This window comes from Sus scrofa, chromosome 17 (genome assembly GCF_054392235.1).
Source record: "Sus scrofa isolate SSC_HxYL_T2T_F1_AM1 chromosome 17, Sscrofa_HxYL_maternal_Yorkshire_Landrace_v2.0, whole genome shotgun sequence".
In the NCBI taxonomy this organism is placed as follows: Eukaryota; Metazoa; Chordata; class Mammalia; order Artiodactyla; family Suidae; genus Sus; species Sus scrofa.
The window spans coordinates 21,920,878-21,946,335 of NC_139399.1; the positions used below are offsets into that span (position 1 = coordinate 21,920,878).

The 25,458-nt window shown below is 43.6% G+C and overlaps 1 protein-coding gene across 1 annotated transcript; it reads left to right on the plus strand.

Moving 5' to 3' along the window:
* The first annotated feature begins 9,826 nt into the window (after positions 1 to 9,826).
* On the plus strand, positions 9,827 to 24,553 carry CHGB (chromogranin B). Its single transcript, NM_214081.2, is given in 5 exon segments — positions 9,827 to 9,976; positions 14,591 to 14,637; positions 15,078 to 15,171; positions 20,521 to 22,253; positions 24,163 to 24,553. Coding segments are annotated over 5 exon segments (2,007 nt in total). The 5' UTR covers positions 9,827 to 9,927; the 3' UTR covers positions 24,247 to 24,553.
* The last annotated feature ends 905 nt before the right edge of the window (positions 24,554 to 25,458 follow it).

Here is a 25,458-nt window from a genome sequence, read left to right on the forward strand (position 1 = left end):
GGACAGCGGGCTTGTGATGGAGGTGGGAGTCACTGGGGCACTCTGAACAGAAGAGTGACAGGACACAAGCATTTCATTCCCCGTCTGGCTGCTATACGAAGTGTGCACTATAAAGAGACTAGAGTGGAGGCAGGGAGAGCACTGAGCAGCGAGGACTTGTTTAGTTGGTTGAAGGATGATGGAGACTTGGAGCAGCAGCTGTAATAGTTAGAGCTGTAAACCAGTAGTTAGATCCTGGACTTATTTTCGATTTCTTCTTCTTTTTCTTTTTTTTCCGGCCTTTTGTCTTTTTAGGGCCACACTCAAGGCATATGGAGGTTCCCAGGCTAGGGGTCAAATAGGAGCTATAGCTGCCAGCCTACATCACAGCCACAGCAATGTAGGATCCAGGCTGCAGCTGCAACCTACACCACAGCTCACAGCAACGCCGGATCCTTAACTCACTGAGCAAGGCCAGGGATCAAACCCGTATCCTCATGGATACTGGTCGGTTTTGTTAACCACTGAGCCACTAGGGAACTCTTTATTTTCAATTTTGAGTCTTCAGGATTTTCTAAAAGATTAACTAAAAAAAAATTTTTTTTAATTAAGAAAGAGTTCCCTAGTGGCTCAGCAGGTTAAGGATCTGGTGTTGTCACCGCTGTGGCTTGGGTTGAGGCTGTGGCACAGGTCTGATCCCTTGGCCCTGGAATTTCTATATGCCATGTGAGTGAAGATTAACTATTGGCTGTGAGAGAATAGAGGAATTAAGGATGACCTTGAGGTTTGCAGCAAAGCACCTAAAAATATGGAGGTACCATTTATAAGAATGAGGTACCAAACTCAATCATACATTATATAATTTATAATCACAGGTGACTGAGGACAAGTCAGAGATGAATCAGAAATAACACTAGTTACAGAAGTTCCCATCGTGGCTCAGCGGTAATGAACCCGACTATTATCGATGAGGATTCGGATTTGATCCCTGGCCTTGCCCAGTGGGTTAAGGATCCGGAGTTACAATGAGCTGCGGCGTAGGTCTCAGACGCAGCTTGAATCCTGAGTTGCTGTGGCTGGCGTAGGCCAGGAGCTGCAGCTCTGATTCGACCCCTAGCCCAGGAACTTTCATATACCAAGGATATGGCCCTAAAAAACAAAAAAAAAAAAAAAAGAAGAAGAAGAAGACAACTAATTACAGGCAAGTAACTAGTAACTCCAGATTGAGCCCAACCCTATGAAAATGTGGCTTGATGCTGACCTCTGAATCTCTCCTAATAGAGGATAGGAGAGGTCCTAAGATTCAGACAAGGTTGAGCCCATAGGCACAGGGTAAAGTGTGCCAGTTTTGGATAGCTGGGATCAGCAGAGGCAGTCACATGACACCTCGAGATCAATATTTCCTTAACCACTGAGGTTGGATCCGTGCTGTCAGGGAACCAAGGTAAGAAAAGATCTACACCCTCCTCCCAGGAGTTCTGGGAGCCCTTCTCACTACCCACTTTGCAATACTCACAGAAATGTCTATTCAGCAGCCCCACCAACTCATGAATATAATTCTGGGAATTATTATTTCCATGAGGCATGAGAGCAGAATTGGTCCACTGGGTGGACATGACTCAGGTTATGAGCTGAGGGATTCTGAGAAGTTTCTTAACTGAAGTGGGTCCCCAGGCAACCTCTCACTATGTCTGACATTCTGCTGGTAGATTTTCTCTCCTTGGATGTCTCTAGGGCAAATTGTTCTGAAATGGCCCCAGGGGTAATATTGGTTTGGAGCCTTCCACTGTTCATTAGCACCTTGTAATCATGCATTTTAAAATTCCCACTTTGCTTTTAGAGCTACTATGGTGGGATGTTATCAGCTACTGAAACAGGAAGACGATGGAAGCTAGGTCATTCGGATGCTTACTCTAGAGCAGAAAGACAAGAAGAGAGAACGTGGTCCCCAAGTTACTTCCTCCTCGCCTCCCAAAGTTCTTTTGAAGTCACCCTTTTGTTTAGAGGGACCAAGAGAAATGGAAAAGAGGACTAGGCGTTTCCATGCCTCCTCTGAGGCTTGCATCACCTCTTTGTGTCCTTTTCCCTCAGATCAAGAAGTAGCAGCATCCAAGAACACCTAGAGCAGAGGGTAGGAACTCGTGTGGGGGACACTCTCTCTTAATATACTCTTCTTGATTTCTTTCTCCTTCTACATTTCCACTGTCAAAACAATGTCCAGTTTCACAAGAAAATATTTGCTTATTATGCAACAAACCATTGCTCTAGCTTTTGGAGAAGTTTTGTCTATCCAATTTCATGGCTTTTGGGGTGAATTCAGGAGCAGGGGGAATTCAGTTCACTTTTTGGTGACTCAACCACTTCCCTTGAAGCTGCTCCTGTCCCTTATGATGATCTGGCTTTTCTTCAATCTCTCCTTGGGCTAAAGATTCAGTGGGATCGTTCAGATGCCCATCACTTCCTCCTCCACCTCTAGGCTAGAGGCTGGCTCACAACTCAGGTCTGATGAACCCTGAGACTTTTGCTTTAGTCTGCAGAACCCTGGCACCACTTTGCCCTGTGAGTCCTATGCCTGCAAAGATTCTTCCTCCTTTCGTAAATTAGCTATGAGGTCTGCCTCCACCATACTCTTCCAATATTTATTCTCATACTTGATAGATAACACTCCTTCTAAAAGAGCCCAACCACTGATCATTTACAGTTTCAAACAATACTGTGTTTACATGACAGTATAATATTACTTGGTTCTCTTTTCTCAGCTTTGCCAGTGAATGTAAAAGAAAGAAAAGTTACAGTGGGGGGGAGAGAGAGATGGAGAACAATCCTTTAATAATTACTGTAAACAGTTATCAGTATAGATAAGAAGTGCCTCACTGTGTGTGCGTACGTATTTGTATATGATATCCATCTCTATCTATCCATCTATCTATATCTCACACATCTTTGTTACCTAGAACAAATATATGGGCAATTACATCTTGGGAGGTTTCTGGTTATGCATATTTACTTAGCAGTAATGGCTCCTTGTGGACCATTATGAAATATTGGGAAATAAAATATTCATAGGTATAAAACCGGAATTAGCCTACATGGAGTTTTCCTGGAGTTTACATCTACAGAAGACATTTTTGTATTGGAGAGGCCTGCCTGGGAGTTAGTATGCTCTAATCTTCACCATAAATAATTAAAAATGCAGCATCAGCAAAAGAATGCCTCCTCTCAGAGCAAAGACAGCTTTTTAAGTCCACCAGATATCTCAGAATCATGAGGCAGAACCAACTTACATGATATGACTCCTGAGGCTGAGTGTGGCAAGAAGGGTCAGGGGAATTCAGCGGACAGAATATGAAAGGGAGACCTCAAGACAACTAGCACAGGACTGGTTCCGGTATCAGACGTGTTGGCCTGAAGGTATTGTGAGTTCCAGGTCATGACTGCTATTTCTGACTTGGTGCTGGAAATTCCACAAATTGAAACACATATTTTGGAATGAATCCAAACTTCCAAAAAAAATCCTTTTTTTTTTTTTTTTTTTTTTGAAGAGTATTATACAGAGAAGACTTTTTCAGGAGAAGAGGAAAAAAAGTCTCCTGGACATCAGGCCATCAGAGATGGAAAGAGGTTGCTCCTAAGGGGTGGAAAGCACCCAACAGAACAGGATACAGATCCTTACTTCTCTGCTAACTCACTACTTGGTACAAGTGCTGGAGGAGGGAGGACCAACCACCTCTGAGCTTCCACTAGAAACCCCAGTCAAACACCTCCACAGTTACCCCAGTTTCCCCTCTGCTTCTGGGCTTGGCACAACTCCAAACCACCTCCCATCTTTTGCATTAGCCCTATCTTAGGAGCTGTGCTTTTTCTCCTTTACTCTGTACCCATCAGTTTTACCTCTTGAGACTTCTTCATGATTTCTGGTCCCATTGGAGCACTCCCCCCTATACTGCAGTACTCATATGTGTAAACAATGTGCAAGCATTTGTCTATCCTCTGTTACACTTAAGCCATTTGAACGTGTAGAACTTGGAAGCTCCACTCGGGAAACAGCTTCAATCTTCCCTCACAGCTGCCTTCAATCATTTCTCACAAAGCTCCCTTCCTGATCCTTGAACAATATCTCAGGTAGAAACAACGGCTTTTCTTTTCTTTTTATAGCCACACTCACACCATATAGAAGTTCCCAGGCTAGGGGCTGAATCGGAGCTACAGCTGCCGACCTACACCCCAGCCACAGCAACACGGGATCCAAGCTGCATCTAGGACCTACACCACCGCTTACAGCAATGCCAGATCCTTAACCCACTGAGTGAGGCCAGCGATCGAACCCAAGTCCTCATGGATACTAGTTGGGTTCATTACCACTGCACCACAAAGGGAATTCCTTCACAGGGGACTTTGTTGTTTCTTCTGAGTCTCCATGGCAACTTCCTCATTCTCCCAGGCCTTGACAGGGGTGATGCACTGTGCTCTGATCTCTCACAATGCCTCTCAGCTACCATCATTAGCACATCCCAGGGATTCCCTTCCTCCTTCAAGCAGGGCCTTTTGGTGGTGGGGGGGGGTGATGGCGGGGGGCGGTGACTTGAGACCAGCAACATTCTGTGAAGTCCACTTGGCCCAGGGAAAAACTCTGGACATGCAGATGCTCCAGCCACCACTGTCCTCTCTCCCCAGCTAGCCACGGAGGCTGCTCCAGTTGACCTCCAGCCAACCTCCAGCCTATCTCTACCTTGCTCACATAACCCTCACACTCTTGGGGACACAAGTTAAACTGCCCTATGATCTCCTTACCACCCTCCTCTAGTGGCCTTGGAGGGAGTCTAAGGGTTTCTGCAGCAGAGCAAGCATCCAATGAGGAAATGAGATGTCAGTCTCCTTCCTGCAGACACCCCCACTTTACGGGAGCTGTTTTCTTGTGGTGCCTCATTTGGCAGAGATGGGAAGGAAGCATTATGAAACAGTACAGGGCTCTCTACAAGCTCTCCTCAAAAAGTTTTTTCTTGGGAGTTCCCATTGTGGCTCAGCAGAAAAGAATCCAAAGGACTCAGGTTTGATCCTTGGCCTCGGTCAGTGGGTTAAGGATCTGGTGTGGCTGTGAGCTGTGGTGTAGGTCACACACATGGCTCAGATCCCTCGTTGCTGTGGCTGTGGTATAGGCCAGCAGCTGTAGCTCCGATTGGACCCCTAGCCTGGGAACCTCCATATGCCTAGGGTTCAGCCATAAAAAAACAAAAAAATAAATTTTAAAAAAAAGTTCTTTCTCCAACCAGTCCCTTTATAGTTGTGCATGTCTAAGTTTGTATTTGTAGTTTTCCTCACACAATAAGTGACATCCACTGTGCCCGTTTGGCCTCCTGTTAACAAGTCTTAAAGAAATGTGACTGGCTCCTCTCTTTGAAACATATAGGTACTTAAAACCCATGCTGCCTCATTTTGAGGTTTCGGCCAAAAGTCAGACATAATAAAAAAATTCTATAACAGCCTGTTATAGGTTTGTGGATATATATATATATATGCCATAGTTCAGCTTCCTTCACATTCAGACCCTGAGATAAAGATTTGACTGAAAGCAATTATTTTGGAGCACTTGGAGACATGGAGAAGCAAAACAGGAAAGAAAGATCAGCTATAAAGAGCTTCTTTTTTTTTTCTTTTTTTTTTGGGGGGGTGGTTCTTTTTAGGGCCACACCCACAGCATATGGAAGTTCCCAGACTAGGGGTTGAATCAAATTGGAGCTGCAGCTGCTGGCCTAATCCATAGCCACAGCAACGTGGGATCTGAGCCGCATCTTTGACCTTTACCGGAGCTCACGGCAACACCGGATCCTTAAACCACTAAGGGAGACCCAGGATCAAACCTAAGTCCTCATGGTTACTAGTTGGGTTCATTACCACTGACCGACGATGTGAACTCTGATAAAGAGCTTCTATCAAGAAAGTTTCCACTGTGTGAACTAAAGTCAGTACCACTGGGAAAATCTTCGGGCCTACAGAGAACACACACTTCTGAGGGAGCTTTGAATCTGGGGTGTTTATACTCCTCACCTTTGCGTGAGGGCTGCTCCTGGGGGCCTCAACTCCTCAGCACTTCCATCTTGCCATCTGCATAGCACCAGTGGCTCTGGTGGCCAGAAAAAGCCATCAGGCAAAGAAATGCAGGTCCTGGCCAATGGATATCAAGCTGGTGTGTGCCAAGATGGTAAGAATGAGGGAAATTAAGGAAATGGGTAGAAAACCAGTAGTGTCTGCTAGTGTGTGTGTGTGTGTGTGCTGGGAGGAGGAACATATGAGAGACCAGCAAGCACTTTCCCTTCTGGATCTTTACCATGTGATATGTCGATATGCGATCATAGATTTGTCAAGAGCCTAATTCTCTCATCCTCTCATCAGAATCATAGTTACCCCACCAGTTCTCACTATCCATGTCTTGCTTTCTCTCCAGTATGAACAAATAAGAGCATTTGTTCATCTAGTACCTCCAATTTTCTGCAAACTACAAATTGAGGAGGAACATTCCCTGTTTTGTCACACCTGAATCGTTATAGCTCTATCTTTCGACCTATTTTGAGAAATGTTAATTTTTATTAATTGTTTTATTAATAATTTTTATTAGATGTTAATTTTTATTATTGCATGTATCTACATGCAAGCTATATGGAATTGCATTACTCATAATTTAGTGGGTTAAAAAATAGTTTCTATGGTGTTCCCGTTGTGCCTCAGCAGAAACAAATCCAACTAGGAACCATGAGGTTGTGGGTTCGATCCCTGGCCTCGCTCAGTGGGTTAAGGATCTGGCGTTGCTGTGAGCTGTGGTGTAGCTCACAGATGCGGCTCAGATCTGGCGTTGCTGTGGCTCTGGCATAGGCTGGCAGCAACAGCTCTGATTAGACCCCTAGCCTGGGAACCTCCATATGCCACGGGTGCGGCGGCCCTAAAAGGACAAAAGACAAAAAAAAAATAAAAAATAAAAAATTTTTTAAAGTTTCTATCTTCACTTAAGATAGGTTTATGGGGAGTTCCTGTTGTGGCTCAGCAGAAACAAATCTGACTAGCACCCATGAGGATGCAGGTTTGATCCCTGGCCTTACTCAGTGTGTTAAGAATCCAGCGTTGCCGGAAACTGTGGTGTAACAGACGTGGCTTGGATCTGGCATTGCTGTGGCTGTGGTGTAGGCCAGCAGCTACAGCTCCAATTTGACCCCTAGCCAGGGAACTTCCATATGCTACAGGTGTGGCCCTAAAAAACAAAACAAAACAAAACAAAAAAGATAGGTTTGTGATTTCTTTATTATGTAAAAGTATATTAAGAACCTGACCTGACATAAGAAACCAGGTACTAAATGTGATGTGTTGTGGGATCAAATTACCTAAGGAAAACTATTTATTGACATGCTGATCTTTACTAGGAAAAATCTTAAGATCACAAGAGATAAATGTTTGCCTTACTGGCCACAAACACAGGGAATTCTGTGGATGCACATTTGCAGGGCAGCAGTTTCCATGGTAATGTCATTTTCCCAGCATGCCACACGCTCTCACCCTCCTCTGTAGACCTGGAGTCTACCTTACACATCTCCCATCTTTTACTCTCTAACTAGTGAGCTCTGCTAGAGCAAGCAGAAGAGTGTCTTTCCTTTTACCATTAATGTTGGGATTGACCCTGTAACCTGCTCTATGTAACTCATGGAATACAAATCTGTCACAGTGGTTGATACACAGCAAGCATTTACATATGCAAATTAATTGAATTAAGAAATTTTGAGAGAAAAATCTAAATTCAGAACCTGTACCACTAGGTGGTTTTGATCTATATGCTATTTGTGTGTGTGTTTGCTTTATGATTCCTTCCTCTGTTCTATATTGCTAGAAAGACTGGCCTCTGCAAACTCTGTTTCACAGTCTTCCCTGTCAGTCATTCCCAGGTACGTTCAGCCACTAACAGGTACTGGCACTGAAAGAAAGGAGAAGCCAGGGTTTTTCTCCCCTTTCTCTTCTCGGGAACAGGGAGCTGCATCTCTAGCAGTGGCTGCTTCTCTTCTGTGGTTACAAATCTCACTTTGACAGCCGTTCCCCCATGGCCCCATGTCTTTCGTAGCCTGTTAAAGTTCCCACTGCTACCAGGTGATCCATGTTTCTGGGGTCCAGCAAGGACACATCCTTTCTTTATCTTTCCATTCCCTAGGGGCGTATCAGCTGCCTAGTTACCACTTTCTGGGTTTACTCTTCTTCCCCTATTTGCTTTTCAGCTTTTCTAATCTTGGATGTTATTTCCTGTATTACATTCCTTCTAGTAGTTTCATTTTCCTAGGTGGATCTTTGATGGATAACTTATTTCAGGAGCCATGTACAAAACTGTTTTTTTTTTTTTTTCCTAAACTCTGGTTCCTAAGGGAGATATGTTTTCTTCCTTAATTCTTCTTTGAGTGCATTCCTCAGAAATACTCTTCCCTACGACTTCTTTTCTTTTCTTATGATACTATTTTGTATAACTTGAGATAATTATATCCAGAACACTATCAGCAATCAAAACCTAAGTCTGCCCACTAATGTCGTCAGCTGTTACCACATTGATTCATAGATTTGCTGCAATTCCTATCAAAATCCTAACAGATTTTTTCATGAAAATTGAAAACTGATTCTAAAATTAATATGACATTGCAAAGGGCCAAGAATAATGAATACCTTCCTAAAGAAAAACAAAGTGTTAAGACCTTTTCCACAGATATCAAGCCCTATTAAAAAGCTATGGCATTAAAGAAAGTGTGGTATTGCTCCAAGAATAAACAAATAGCCCAATGAAATGGAATGGACTGATATTATAGAAGAGTCCAGAAACATACCAATGCATATATGATCTCCAGGTTGTTTCAAAGTTAAACTACAGAGGAGGTAGGAAATATAGTCACTTCAATAAAAAAATTCCCAGAACAATTAGGTAGTGATATTTTTTTTTTTAAGTTGACAGTACCCCTATCTGATACCATGTTTATCCTAAAGCCTTGGTTCCAAAGGAAAATGTTGGATTTCTTCCATCATTCTGTTTTGGGAGAATTTCTGAGAAATAAGGCTTTTTGTTTGTTTGTTTGTTTGTTTTGAGATATAAATGTCAATGGCGGAGTTCCCATTGTGGTGCAGCAGAAACGAATCCGACTAGGAACTATGAGGTTTCCGGCCTTGCTCAGTGGGTTAAGGATCCGGCATTGCCGTGAGCTGTGATATAGGTCGCAGACACGGCTCGGATCTGGCGTTGCTGTGGCTGTGGTGTAGGTCAGCAGCAACAGCTCGGATTCAATCCCTAGCATGGGAACCTCCATATGCCGCTGGAGCGGCCCTAAAAAGACAAAAATAAAAATAAAAAATAAAAAAATAAATGTCAACGGCAAAATAATTTTTTAAATTATAAAATAATGAGAAAAAAGAAAATCTGAATATAGGAACTGGCTATCTGCCAACTGACAACAATGAAAGACAGAGCCTCAAATACATTTCTAGATATGAAGGTTGGGCAGGGATGGGAGAGAGATGACAAACAAGTCTACGAAATCCTACCAGGACCTTGCACTTTTCCTCCCGACTCAGATTTCAACTACATCCCCTCACCCCTCCATTCTTTTTTCTGCCTTATTCCGTACCCTTGGTCCAGACCCTGGGCACCTAGGCGACTGGACTGGCGTAAATTCCCTCCTACTTGAGCCGCCACCCCCAGGGCCGCCCCGTGACGTCAGAGCTGAGCCGGGGGCGCAGCCTCCTGGGTGCCCGCCCCTCCCCGCCCTGCGGCCTCAGCTCGCCCTTTAAAAGAGCGAGTCCTGCGCCAACCGCGCCACACCGCGGGAACCAGGACACAGGGCTGCCTTCCCTGAGTATCTTCATCTTGCCTTCCGTCCACGACTCACTCACCACTCAGCAGCCGTCCTCTTCTCCGCGCAGATTCGGGCGAGCCGGGCCATGCAGCCGGCGGTGCTTCTCGGCTTCCTGGGAGCTACTGTGGTGGCCGGTGAGTGGGCGCGGCTGGCTGTTCAGCACCGTGGACAGCGCCAGCCTCTGTCTCCCAGGCTGCTCTGGGCATCTCGGCAGGCGTATGCTGGGAGAGAGGGAAGTTGAGTGGAAGGTTTATACATCTTGCTTGAGGGTCTTAATTTCTTTTTTCCTGGGTGTTTCCGCTCAACTACCCGCCCCATCGTCTGACTTGGAAAAAGCCAAAGGACTTCCTAGTCCAACCAAAAGAGTCTCGGTTTTTTCATATCTTTCTATCTGTAAGATAGAAAGAAAACGTGGCAGCACCTCCAAGGAAATCCCATATTTTGTGCTCACTTCTGAAATGCTACGTTCTCTCTACCTGTTTAGAGAGATGCTGTTATAGTCTTATTCTGCATCTGTAATTAAGTATTGGTTTGACTTTTAAAAGTCAAATGACCACGGAGAGACAGGAGTACATGTGTTATATTAGTTGGCACCTGTATAATTTCTTTTATCATCATCATCATTATTATTAAAACACAATGAGATAAAAGTTAGTTTCTTATGTGTATATGTATATAAGATATGTGATATCTTTTAAACATATTCATATGTAATTTATGTGTATTCGTGTTCAGGCATGTGTATACATAGTTTTAATGTAATATTTTTTTGTATTTTGTGTTTCTGTCAATGGGGAGAGAGATTGAGAGATTTCACTCAATCAATTTTTAGTTATAAATGGAAACTACAATATATATTTTTACTTTTGTACTCCAGAAAAATAATGAGTATAAAATAACCACTAAAATTCTGTTGGAGTGGTTTAAAAAATCATTTTAAGCAATTTAGGAGGATGAAATTTTAAGTGGTAAATCTTTGACAGTGTCTCTCTACGATGGAAAATTGTGGGGTTAATCTTTCAAACTACTCTTTATCTTAAAGAAATGGTCTTTGGGGGGGAAAGTGTGTGTGTGTGTGTGTGTGTGTGTGTGTGTGTGTGTGTGTGTGTCTGTGTGTGTGTGTGTGTTGAAGCCATGAGTATTGAGACCACTGAGAAATAAATATGCCATCATCAGATTAAACTGTGTGTTTTCTGTAGCTGTTTTAGTGACCTCATAAAATATCATTCTTATCTGAGATTGAAATTCCTAACTAGAACTGAGGTATTGCCATCCATGAATCTGAAGATTTTATTAACAGAAATTACTGGATCCCAAATATAAAAACAAAATGAAAGCCACTGGGATTTATTTTGTTGCAAGCTATTTACATTCAGAATTTTCTAAAATTGTTGTCACTCTTACAAACTGCCTATAGATGTTTTCAATTTGATTAAAGAAAAGCAAATGAATATTTAGAGTCCTTTCTGGTCAAAAGTATTTTCAGAAAGGAATTGCTTGAAAGGCTAGATCTATGCTATACTTTGTGTTATAGACCACAAAAACAGAGACATTTAATTATGGTGGTAAAATAATTACAGCTCTTATGCAAGAAAATCTTTTTAAGAAGTGTTTATCTTTTAATATCAGATAAAATCAAGGCATTACATTCTTTTAAAAAATTATTGAGCTATAATTCACACACCATAAAATCCACACGTTTAAAGTGCACAATTCGGTGATTTGTTTAGTATATTCACAGATTGTGTAACCATTATCAAATTTTGCAATCACCCAGGAAGAAACTCCTTACCCACAGCAGTCATTCCCCATTTCTACCTCCCTCAGATGCTTGGAAATGAGACATGGCAGCCTTCAAGCAGAGTTTGTTATTTAGCAAAATCACAGGAAACCTGCAGAAACCATCTGGTTCATTTCCTACCCTTAAGAGCTTCTGGAGGGAGATCTACACCTTTTCACAGTAGTTACTGTGCACTCTAAAAATTAATACAAGTGAAGTAGCTAGTGACATTTATATTATACTAGGTAAGATGGTTTCTACATTCAAAATAGCTCGTGTAACATATTTTAGAGCTGTATTTTCCTTCTGGGATCAAAACCTAATTTGGTAGTCTTATGAGATATTAATACTTTGAAAGTTATCCTCAGATTTATCATATGATATTATGATATTACTTGAAATATTTCCTACCATTTCACTACTTCACTTTTATCATAATCATTGGGTTTTCTTTTGTGCCCCTTGAATCTTATGTTATACAAAGAAATAACTACTTTAGGGGTATCAACATATCTTTGGTTATTACTTTGCTGTCACAGATTCTATTGGAAAAAATATAGTGGAACTTAGATGTCTCACTAGATGTATAATATGTTTTCATAAGAAGACCTTGGTTCCTTTCCACCAAAAAGATGTCTGAAGAGCCTCAATCAGGGAAAGAGGACTGTTCTATAAAAACAAGTATGAGCTACAAATTGTTTAGAACCACAAAAGAAAAATATTCCTTCCCCCTCAAATCAGATGACTGTTAATACTTTAGCAATATCGATATTAGCTATTTAATGATAGCACCTATTATACATTTGTGAAATGAAGATGAAAGTTATTAGCAAGAAAAAGTTATTAGCCAGAAACTGTATTACCAAAGAAAGTTTTGTAAAGCTATATTTTAAACAGGTACCTTATAGTTGAGTAATTCTCAGTGCTTTTCAGAGGATTTTAGAGATCTCAGGTGGAGGAGTTCCTGCTGTGGCAAGTTAAGAACCCGACTAGTATCCATGAGGATTCAGGTTTGATCCCTGGCCTCACTCAGTGGGTTAAGGATCCAGTGCTACAGCGAAGGTCAAAGATGGGGTGGCGTTGCAGTGGCTGTGGCATAGGCCACCAGCCATAAGCCGAAAGAGGGGCCCTGAGAAGATAAGGAAAGAAAAAAAGGAAGTGCCAAAGTGGGAATGTTCTCAGATAACAGCCATTTGGAGGATAAAATAATGGCCCAGCATATTGAACCCTGGGTGTCAAAGGTGCCCATCTGGATCTTGTCTGAACTACATTTCAGAAAGGCCATGGGGTCATACCTTGTTAGCCACCTCTCGAATGTTTTTACCAATGATTTTAACCTGCTGCTTAGCTTTGGGCCTCTTGAAACAATTGAAGTAGCTCCCAGGCCATGCTTTGAGAAGGAAAATTCTGTGAGTCAATAAAGCAGAAGTTTTATTTCTAGACTGAGCTCTATGACATGTAATTAATTGGGGGAGGTAATTAAAGAGATTTGGGGGGCAAATATTTGGGGAGGAAAGGTTATCAATAAACTGCATTTGAGCAGCTTCCACCTCTGATGTCCAAGAATTTTGCTCTTGTTCCCACTAGCTTTTTGCTTGTCTCGGGGACCTAGAAGAACCTTCTGCACTGAGCTTCTCCAGCCATAAGAGCAGGTTCTACTCCAGGGAATATCAGGAGAACTGTGGAGATGGGCCTGTATGTACATAATTTGAACTTCTCCAATAGTAAGGGCTTAGACAGAAGAAAGTGAAAGAGAAAAGAATTAAAACAACTTTGAAAGAGAAAAAAAAAATGGCACTGTAAAATTTAAAACATCTGAAGCATTTTCCTAAGGAGACAAATGCACTTCAGTCATGCATTTAAAGTAAGCAGAATCTGGAGTTCCCGTCGTGGCGCAGTGGTTAACGAATCCGACTAGGAACCATGAGGTTGCGGGTTCGGTCCCTGCCCTTGCTCAGTGAGTTAAGGATCCGGCATTGCCGTGAGCTGTGGTGTAGGTTGCAGACGCAGCTCGGATCCCGAGTTGCTGTGGCTCTGGCTCCAATTCGACCCCTAGCCTGGGAACCTCCATATGCCGCAGGAGTGGCCCAAGAAATAGCAAAAAAAATAAAAAAATAAATAAAGTAAGCAGAATCTCATGAAACTTAATTTAAATAAATTAAAATTTATCTTTTTGCAACATCCTCATAAACCATCTGTTGAATACCTATTTGCATGTGATATTACGGACTCGATGCTGTGCTGGAAAAACTAGATGCCTCCCATATTCTGCACAGGGCTGCAGATGACATGAAGAAAAACAAAACTGCTACAAACACATAAGCACCTTGTCCAAGAAAAGGCCTGGGAGTAAAACAAGGTAATTAATTACACAAGATAATCATAATCATGCTTTTGGACAGGAAGTGGTTTTCAGGGAAAATATTTCCTTGGGAACAGGAAAAGGTGGAAGGAATCACAGATCTTTACCCATTTTGTGTAGGCAGAGGGTTGACCTTACCCTGGTTTCCTTTAAACTAGGTTTGTTTTAAACTTTTAATTGACACAATATACATAGAGGAAACTGTGTACAACTTACTGGATTTTTCACTCATTGAACACACCTGTGTAATCAACACCTAGATCAAGAAACAAAACATTGCCAGTATCCCAGCAGCTCTGCTTGTCTGGATTTGATTTATACTGGATATAAGATAGCATTCATTTCCAAATTATGTTTATAACATTGCCAGGAGAAACAGCTGTGTGTGTGTGTGTGTGTGTGTGTGTGTGTGTGTGTGTGTGTGTGTACATATAACTGGGGCAATTCTGGTCCTTAAGGCAGCCATCCTCTACTTTCTCCACTCTGCTCAGCTCTGACTCTGCCCTTCTCTCCAAGTAACATGCTACAGGTGGGGTGATTTTGTGAGTTTGAGGACACACAGCTTCCAAAAATCAACTCATTTCCCATTCTTTTTCTCCTTCAAAGCTGTCAGTTCTATGCCAGTGGACAACAGGAACCACAATGAAGAAATGGTAAGCTGAAATGGAAGTCTGGAATCTAGATTTACATCTAGACCCTAGAGCTCCTACTCCTTGTCATACCAAACTAAGCAAACAAACAAGAAACCCAGGCTTACGAAGCCAGGTTTTTAATCCATGAGGAAATGGGAGCAAGGGATGCCCCTCCTGCTCCGGGCTCTTCCTCCCTTCTTAGATGTTTAGTCCTCTTGAGGAGAGCTGGCATCACAACATTTCCCATCTAACCTGTTCAGAAATGAACATTTATTTCTCTGTGTCATCTTGACCTTCTTGCATTGCTCTGTGGGGAGGCCTGGGAGCTTTCATTCCTGGCCCAAGGATTCTGCATCAGTAGAGGCCACGTAGCCAACCCTCTCCTGGGAGCAGCTCTGGAATGAGTAGTCCAGCATCCCAGTGACACCAGCTTTGTCAACCTCCTTCTGGGTTTCCCCCAGGTGGCTCACTGCATCATCGAGGTCCTTTCAAATGCCCTGTCGAAGTCCAATGCTCCTCCCATCACTCCTGAGTGCAGACAAGTCCTGAAGAAAGGTAAGTATCTTACACTGTAGGAGGTCTTTGTTCCTTGAATGGTCCTTTCTCCTGCTCCCTCCATTTCTCCTTCCTCTTTGCTCCCACAGGAACAGGGAGCATGATGCAGTGGGAACAGGACTTGCTAGATCAGCAAATGATCTAAGATATGGCTTCTAGTCCCGGCTCTGCCACTTACAGGCTGTATGACCATGGGGAAGACTCCTTGACTCTCTGGGCTTATTTCCTCAAAGTAAAGTGAGGGAGTTGAATTCAATGATAGTCTTTGAGATGTCTATTAGTTCCTCAATTCCTTGTTTTCACAGTCTGGATTTTTTAGGTTGAGGGAGGTGTGCAGAGTGTTTGTTTATAAGATGGGGTGGGGTGGGGGCTAAATGTTCTGGAAGTATTAGAAGATGAAAGGATAGAAGGAGACAAAAATTATTCTTCTCTTTGCCTTCCACCCTTCTGACAGAGAGGAGCTGGAAGCTTGGAAAGGTGGCTGGGCAACTTGTGGTATATTTACCTGACAGATTGGTGGAGCCATTTTAATGAAGATCTTATTAGAATGAGAGGTACTAGTAAATGGTATCAGGGGTTCCAGAACTGGAAGGAGTGAGGGTGGACTCAGAGCATCCAAGGAGGCAGAATAATGGCACTTCCAGGTCTAGACTGGGAAGTTTTCTCCACAAGAAACAGCTTGTGTTGAAAACAAAATTGGAACAGTGACACAAGCAGTATCCATTGGGAGTTGATATGAAGAGATAAATTTTAGTGCAAAGTCAAACAGATTCAAACAAATCCAAACGTCTCTGTCCTCGTCAACACCTGTCAGTGCTTTTAAATTTTTAGTCAAGCTGAGAACAGCAGATTTTCTTTGTTATTTTCACCTTTAAAATCTCCCATTATGGAGTTCCCATTGTGGCTCAGCAGGTGGGTTAAGAACTTGACCAGTATCCCTTAGGATTCAGGTTCGATCCCTGGTCTCACTCATTTGGTTAAGGATCTGGCATTGCCACAAGCTGCAGCGTAGGTTGCAGATGCAGCTCGGATCTGGTGTTGCTGTGGCTATGGCATAGGCCGGCAGCTGAAGCTCCAGTTCGACCCCTAGCCTAGGAACTTCCATATGCTGCAGGTGTGGCCCTAAAAAGAAAAAAGAAAAGAAAAAATTCCCCATTGCAAGATGATACTCTCTTGCTATTGCTGCACACGAGGCCTCATGCATAAAATCATAAAAACAAGTATTAGTGATTGGCTGAAAGATGACCTGGGGGGGACTCAGTCCACCATTGGGGGCTTCCGGATAACCATTGTAGGGGTGTGGGTCTGAGGCTGTAGGAGCCCCATGCACAGTGGAAGGAAGCTTCCCTGCCACTCCTAGCCTACATATCTCTTTCAGAATTTCTCCTCAACTTTCTTTTCCAGCAACTACAGGAGTGAGCTTACTAGAATGAGTTTATTAGCCATTGCAGGGAATGAGTGAGAGCAGGGTGGGTCTCCAGGCAGGGACCAAAGACTCCTTTAGTCAAACTCGTGTTCCTATCTCCGTTCCCCTTTCTTGGTTTACCAGATGGACACAGAAGGTTTGGATCCCTCATTCTAGGGGATTCATCAAAGAACTGTGATTGCTTAAGAAGAGTGGTCAATTTTAGAGCTCTGCTAGCTGCCACGGTCAGATTCTTAGCACCCAGGCTGTGGCCATAGGTTTCTAGCCTCAACTCATCACTGTGCCCTGGGGTCTTTTGATGTCTCTTGAGGGACATCGGGGAAAAATGGTAAAAATCAGGACCCTGGAGATATCACACCCAGAGAGCCATTGAATGCTGAGATAGAAAAAAATTAAAGATCTCCTCCCAGGCTACAGACTCAAATACCAGCCAAGGCCAGATGGACAGATAACAGAAAGGAGTAAAACATGACAGAAGTGACTCACAAACTCCAAGTAGATTTTTCTCAGGTTCAACCTTATAGTGAGAGAAATATAGATTCTGTTATCATATCTTGGGAATTTTCAAAAGAATTAAAAATTTTGGATTTTTGAAGTAGTATCTCCTGGCATTTAAATATTGCCTCTAAATTCAAATTTATGAAAAATGTTACTTACCTCTGGGCTACCAATTCAGAACTTTAGTCGACTAAAAAAAAAATGCACAACCTAAAAGTTGAAAATTATGTTTTATTCCATGACATACTGAGGACTGAAGCCCAGGAGACAGTTTCTCAGATGGCTTTGAGGGACTGTTTTGAAGATATAAGGGAGGAGCCAGAATATAGGAGTTTTTTGGCAATAAAAACCAAGTAGTTGGAACATCAAAAAAATCATTGTTAATTAAAGAAAACCAGATATCTTAGGTTAATAAACTTGGCACTTTTCTATGTACAGGAAGGTGCAAGAGCCTAGGCTTATTGAAATCATTCCTTTGATATGCACCTTAAATGCCAGTATCCTGAGTTTGTTTGTTTTTTCCATCCTGAATCCCCTCAGGATACACAATTGGGGTGGCTGTACTAACCGATGGCTTGATGGCCACAACATCCTTTGTTTACTGATATGACAGGAAAATTCTTAGTCCACACTTCTATTCTTGTTTTCTCTCTCCTGCTGATATGTCTTAGGCTGATTGGAAGACTGATGGTGCTTTCTGCCAATGAGTAGGATGAATTCTTTCCTGCAGCCTCCCTCCCACCCTCAACCCATCTCTGTCTCCACTCCCACTCTCCTTAGCATGTTGCTGAGGCAAGTGTACACTTACTGAGCAAACCAACATTTGGGGACTTACTGAGCAAACTATTGTTTCATGGTTTAAAGAGACTTTAGGGAATACACAGTCCAATTTCTTAACAGGTGTAAGAGTCTCGTTGATCTGGTCATCTTTACAACATGACAGTTAGGGATGGAAGGTGCATTTTCCCCTTTTTACTGGAAGAGAACTCTTCACACCTTAGTTTTACAGCTTGACAAGACTTTGTGCTGCTAATCACAGCCCTCCTCTGATCTCACCTGCGGGGGCTTAAAGCTAAATATAGGAGGAAGTGTTAAGCCTCAGGCAAGCTGCTGCAAGCAGCACTCATTCAACTGGGAAAAAAATAAAAATAACTTCTCTTCCTGACCAGCAGGCAGTAAAAAAGGGGCCACACAGCCTCTGCCCCGGGAAGCTCAGATCCTGCCTGAATGATGTCAGTACCTGCTCAAAGCCTCCCTGCTTACCTGTGCCTACCTAGTCAGCCCTGCCTCATTGCTGCACATACCACCACTGGCTCTTAAAAGGCAAAGGCACTGGTGATGGGCCAGACCTCAGATGTCTGGGTGCAAAATGTCATGGACATTTCAGGTGCCTCATCAAACATGAGAATATTATCATGCCAGGCTGGGCTTTAAGTAGAGAGGTATAGACTGCCTTCTATTTCTTGGAGATTTTTACAAAGCAGACCGATTCTTTTTCTATTCTGCAAATATCAGTTCAAAATGACTCATCAGAACCGTTCAGTAGAAATATCATGCGGGCCACAAATAAATTTCAAATTTTCCAGTAGCCACATATTTAAAAAGTAAAAGGGACAGGTGAAGCTAATTTTAATAATATATTCAAGTTTGTCCAATTTATTTTATTCACTATACAACTTGTAAAATCCAATGTATTTATAGTATATATATTCCAGTATATCCAAAATATTGTCATTTCAACATATAATCAATATGAAATTTTGAGATACTTTACATTCTTTTTTTCATCTGAAGCCTTTGAGATCTGGTGGTTTCTTATATTTATGGAATGTGTCAGTTTGGACCGGCTACATTCAAGTCCTCAATAACTACAAAGGGGTGGTGACTCCCACAATGATGGCCTAGAGGTTGGCTCAGAACTGTGAGCGTCCTTGGCTTCAGGTGTTCTATCTGAACTCAGTGACGTCAGTTGAAATCTAAGCCCTTCCAGGTAACGACTCAGACAGTGTTAATTGCATGTCTCCTTTCAATGGGATGCCCTTGAGTTAAGGAAGATTTAGTAAAAGAGCTGTCAACATTTGGAAAAGATGGGAGGAAATAGCATTCAGTTAAAACATCAGTCATTCCATCTACTGTTGACTCGTGCAATATAAAGATAATTCAGTATACTGAAGCTTATTCTCAACACGTGAGAACATGTTGGATGGGACCTGAAAGAGGGAAAACATTGGTCCTTCACTGCTGTGCAGTTTTCTCAACAAAGAAATACACACGCTGCTTATCGCCAAATACTAAGTTATATTGTCACTGCTAAGTTGAGTCTACACAGTTGACTGAATAATAAAAGTCTTATAAACTGGAGTTCCCATCGTGGTGCAGCGGAAAGGAATCTGACTAGGAACAATGAGGTTGCAGGTTCGATCCCTGGCCTTGCTCAGTAGGTTAAGGATCTGGCGTTGCCATGAGCTGTGGTGAAGGTTGCAGACGTGGCTTGGATCTGTTGTTGCTGTGGCTGTGGCATAGGCCAGCAGCTACAGCTCCGATTAGACCCCCAGCCTGGGAACCTCCACAGGCCACAGGTGCGGCCCTAAAAAAAAAAAAAAAAAAAAAAAGTCTTATAAACTAATATTAACATGTTAGTCTTCCTTTGAATCTGATATTTCCCATTTTGATTGTTTAACTTTATTTAGCTGGATTCTAGTGGGAGCTCTTTATACAATGTTAACTTTTTAATCCCTACTTAGAGGAAATATGGAAAGAATGGTCCTGAATTACACCTCTCTGAGCCTTAATGTCTTTGGTCTTCAGAGAGAGGAGATTGAACTACATGAATGCTAAGGTTTCTTCTGGGTCTAAATTCTAGTATTTTACAAACCTATATTTGAGTTTCAATTCAGTCATCAAGCAAATGAAAGAAACTTGGGTGTTATGAAAAAAATCAATATAGAGAGAATTTATGATTCAATTTAAACACAACTAAGTAGTTTTCCTATCATTGCTTTTAAAAGTAGTCTGAGGAGTTCCTGTCATGGCTCATCGGTAATGAATGAAACTAGTATCTGAGAGGATATGGGTTGGATCCCCAGCCTTGCTCAGTGGGTTAAGGATCTGGCGTTGCCGTGAGCTGTGGTGTAGGTCACAGGCACAGCTCAGATCCAGTGATACTGTGGCTGTGGTGTGGGCCAGCAGCTGCAGCTCCAATTGGACCCGAAGCCTGGGAACTTCCATATACTGTGGGTGCAGCCCTAAAAAGACAAAAAAGAATAAAATAAAATAAAAGTAGTCTGAGTATATTCTTCATTAACTGAAAAATTACCCAAGCAATTTTCAGGGTCTTTAGGGTTTGTAGTGATCACTGAGGCTGGGGCTTACTGAACAGCAAGCAATTCTGATGTTACACTTGCTCCTTTTTCTTTTCATTATAGGTGGAAAAGAGGTCAAAGATGAAGAGAAAGGTGCAAATGAGAACACAAGGTTTGAAGTGAGATTGTTAAGAGACCCAGCTGACACCTCCGAAACCCAGAGGCCCTCCGGTGGTAGGGAGGGCGCAGAAGCCCCATCGGAGGACACCCAAGGCCCCCCAGGGGCGGACGTAGAGGGCGGCGGGCACAGCCGAGAGGGGGCAGGCAAGCCCCGAGGGGGCCCCTACTCCTCTGACAACCCAGTGGCCAAGGAAGGCAAGACACGCCATTCTGAGAAGAGCGAGGGACAGGACAGGGAAGAAGAAGAGGGAGAGAAATATCAGAAAAGGGAGCGTGGGGAAGAGGGCAGCGAGGAGCGACACCTCCAAGAGCCGGGAGAGACGCAAACTGCTTTTCTCAACCAAGGAAACCGGGCTACAGCTAAGAAAAAAGAGGAGTTCGAGTCCAGGTACGATGCACACTCTGCTGGGGGCCCTGCGAAGACACACAGCCGGGAAAGGAGCAGCCAGGAGAGTGGAGAGGAGACCGGGAGCCAGGACGCGGCACCCGGAGAGCCTGAAAGCCCACCCGAGGGTCAGGAGGCACCTGAGGAAAGCCAGGAAGATGCCAGCCTTGAGGTGGACAAACGACGCTGGAGGCCGAGGCATCACCACGGGAGGAGCAGGCCGGACAGAGCCCCTCAGGAAGGGAGTCCTCCCCCCGAGGAGAGAGGACACCCCCGCGAGGAATCTGAGGAGTCAGTGTTGGGCCTGGCCAGCCCCGGGGGACAGAGAACCCGCCATCCTACCCACTACCCAGCTTCCGAAGAAGAAGCCGAACACGGGGAAGAAGTGAGGAGTTCCTCCTCGGTCCAGGCTCCTGGGGACCTGGTGGGGGCACGATACGGGGGCAGAGGGGGTGCGGAACACCGGGCTGCAAGACGTCCCGGCGAGGAGAGCCCAGAGCAGGACAGGAGGGTGGGCGCCAGCTCGGAGCTGAGGAATAAGGGGCCCGGACACAGTGAGGAAAGTGAGGAAGAGAGAGGCGACGAGGGGCAGCGGCACCACCGAGCCTGGGCAGGGGGGCCACGTGCCGACGCCCCTCCTGACCCGGCAGAAGAGGAACAGTTCTGGGGTGAAGCACACCGCCCTGTTCCAGAAAGCCAGGTGGACGAGGCAAGGCGCCACCCACAGGCCAAGCTGAGAAATTACCTCAACCGCGGTGAGGAGAATGGGGAGGAAGGAGCCCCAGGCAGGTGGCAGCAGCCGGAGGACCTGCAAGGCCCTGGGGAGCACGCTGCGGAAGCCAGGCTTCCAGGCAAACCCTATGCTGCCCATCGCATCCCTGAGAAGAAGAGATTAGGGGAGCTACTCAATCCATACTACGTCCCACCCCAGTGGGAGAGCAGCCATTTCGAGAGGAAGGACAACGTGGGTGACAATTTTCTTGAGGGTGAAGATGCAAATGGGGTGACCTTGAACGAGAAGACTTTCTTCCCGGAATACAGCTATGACTGGTGGGAGAAAAAGCCCTTTGAGGAGGATGTAAACTGGGGATATGAGGAGAGAAACCTGGCCCCCAAACTGGATCTGAAGAGGCAGTATGACAGAGTGGCTGAACTGGACCAGCTTCTTCATTACAGGAAGAAGTCAGCTGAGTTTCCAGACTTCTATGACTCCGGGGAGCACCTGAGTCCACGCCACGCAGCAGAGAGTGAGAAGGAGAGGGCCGGCCAAGGAGTTCTGACAGAGGAGGAGGTAAGATGTGGGGCTTTTGCCTAAAGCTAACTTCGGATGGTCAATGTTCAGATGTCACATACAAGGCTGCTATTAATGGGGAGAGATCCACAGCAATTACTCGCCATGAGAGGGTACCTCTAGTCAGAGACAGTCTGTGGGTTTGATTTCCACCTGGCATCTGGCCATTGCCTGCATCCCTGTCCACCCCCTTGCCCTGGGGTGCTTCTCAACCTTGGCTGCACATTGTAATTACCAGGAAAGCTTGAAAAATGACTGATACCTGAGACCAAGAGATTCTGTCCATTTGGTACCAGGTATTGCCTGGGCCTCAGGATCTTTTAAAGCTCCAAGGGGGTTTCAACATTCAGTCAAGGTTGAAAACCACCTGTCTGCTGTCTTCTCCTTGGTCATTTGACTTGTCATCACTATTTCTCAGGGTAAGAGAGAACAGATGGTACAGAAATTAGTTGCTTTGTTCTGTCTGTACCATCTCTTGGTCCACATCAATCACAGCTACATTTGAGAGAGGTAACATCACCAGAGCTTTGCCTTCCTTAACAATGTTTTTCCCCCCAATATTGATTATGTAGGTCTATTCTTCTCAAACTAGAATGTGTATCAGAGTTACAACAGTGGTGGGGGGGGGGGAGTGGGATGGACCTGGGAGCTTGGGGTTGGTAGATACAAACTATTACATTTAGAATAGATAAGCAATGGGGTCTTACTCTACAGCACAGGGAACTATGTCCAATCTCTTGGGGTAGAATATTACAAAAGATAGTATGAGAAAAAGGATGTATACATATATATGACTGGGTCACTATGCTGTACAACAGAAATTGATACAACACTGTAAATCAACTGTACTCTAATAAAAATTTTAAAAAATATAAAGGAAAAAAGAACCATTATTTTAACAAATTTAAATGTTTTAAATTAAAGTATTTTTTTATTTTTTGCCTTTTTGATTTTTTAAATGGCTGCACCTGAATTATATGGATGTTCTGGGGCTAGAGTTCAAATCGGAGCTGAAGCTGCCAGCCTACACCACAGCCATGGAAATGCAGGATCCAAGCCATAGCTTGCGGCAATGCCAGATCCTTAACCCACCGAATGAGGCCAGGGATGGAACCTGCATCCTTATGGGTACCAGTCGAGTTCTTAACCCACTGAACCACAACCAGAACTCCAAAAGTAACCATTTTGATTGAAACAAACAAACAAACAAAAAAAAATCACGAGGGATTCCTAGACCTTAGCATTTCTTTTTTTAGTCTTTTTTATTTATTTATTTATTTATTAGGGCTGCACCTGCAGTATTTGGAGGTTCTCAGGCTAGGGGTCCAGTCAGAGCTATACCTGCTGGCCTACACCACAGCTCACAGCAATGCTGGATTCTTGACCCACTGAGCAAGGCCAGGAATCGAACCTACGTCCTCATGGATGCTAGTCAGATAAATCTCCGCTGAGCTATGACCGGAACTCCGGCATTTCTTTTTTTAAAAAAAAATTTTCACTCACTTTTTTAAAATGATTTTTATTTTTAAACTCATTATAGTTGGTTTACAGTGGTAAAAAATTTTTTTTAAATTAAAATACAGTTGATTTACAGTGTTGTGCCAATTTCTGCTGTATGGCCAAGTGACTCAGTTATATATATATGTATATTCTTTCCTAGCCGTTGGAATTTCTGATTCAGCAGGGTTGTGGGTGGAGCTCAAGATTCTATATTTCTGACAAGTTCCCTGGTGATACTGATGCTGCTGGTCCAGGGACCGAAGTTTGAAAACCCCTGATGTAGGGTATCTCATATAGCCTCTAACACATCAAAAATTCCCCTTTCTGTCCATACTCCTTCCAACGACAACAAAGTAATTTGATCGGGGACCTCATGCCTCCATTTTCTGTATTTTTCTGTATTTTCTAGGAAAAAGAACTCGAAAATTTGGCTGCAATGGATTTGGAACTACAGAAAATAGCTGAGAAGTTCAGTGGTAACCGAAGGGGCTGATGGTCCCTGGAGAAAAGGGCATATTTAAGAAGCAGCCCTCACATGACCTGTTTTCCACCACTTCACTGAAAGACACCATTTATTTACCCAAAGGCAGAAAGTAGAATTTACTATTCATCAAATATTTGACACAACTGGAAATATCTTTAATTTTGCCAGAATGCTATTGAAACTATAAATAGCATGACTTGTAGCATATTCTTTATTAAAAATTAGATATATTAATATGCTTGTGGCAATGACTGTGCTTACTGTCCTTGAAAAAAGTATTTGTTTCAGTGTGACATAATAAAGGATTCTCTCCAGGCCAAAAGTGTCATGTTCTCATCTTCCTTTGGGCTCATAGGGAAGAAAGTGACTTTCAGATTCACTCTTCAAAGTAAATTCTAGGAGGTCCTGTCGTGGCTCAGTGGTTAATAAATCCGACTAGGAACCATGAGGTTGTGGGTTCGATCCCCGGCCTTGCTCAGTGGGTTAAGGCGCCAGCGTTGCCATGAGCTGTGGTATAGGCCACAGACGTGGCTCGGATCCGTGTTGCCGTGGCTCTGGCGTAGGCTGGTGGCTGCAGCTCCGATTCGACTCCTAGCCTGGGAACCTCCATATGCCACGTGAGCAGCCCTAGAAAAGGGAAAAAGACAAAAACAAAAACAAAAATAAATTCTTAAATACAGCACTAAGATTTGTTAGTTTGTTGGTCTTTGTCTCTTTTTTTTTTTTTTCCTTTCTCTCTTTTTATGGCTATGCCTGTGGCATATGGAAGTTCCTGGGCCAGGGATCAGTGAGTCTCAACTGTGAGCCGAGCCACAGCTGTGGCAACACTGGATCCTTTAACCCACTGTGTTGGACTTCAAGACCCCTTCAAGGAACTTGAACTTGAACTCAAAACCTCTGCCCAAGACAAGAATTACCAGACCCTTATCATTGCCCCACCTATCTCATTGTAATGCCCCCTCCCCCACTTGAGCAACCTGGCCTACTCCTTCCTGCCCCCTACCAGAAAACGTATGTGGCCCATTCCTCACCTACCCTGGCCTACTCCTTCCTGCCCCCTACCAGAAAATGTATGTGGCCCATTCGTCACCTACCTCTCTATAGGGACTTTATACACCCCCAACCAATCAGCAAGTGTATCATAAGACCCCTCTTCCCCCAACCAATCAGCAGGTCAGCAGGTATATCCCAAGACCTCCCCTCTCTGGGCTATAAAAACAG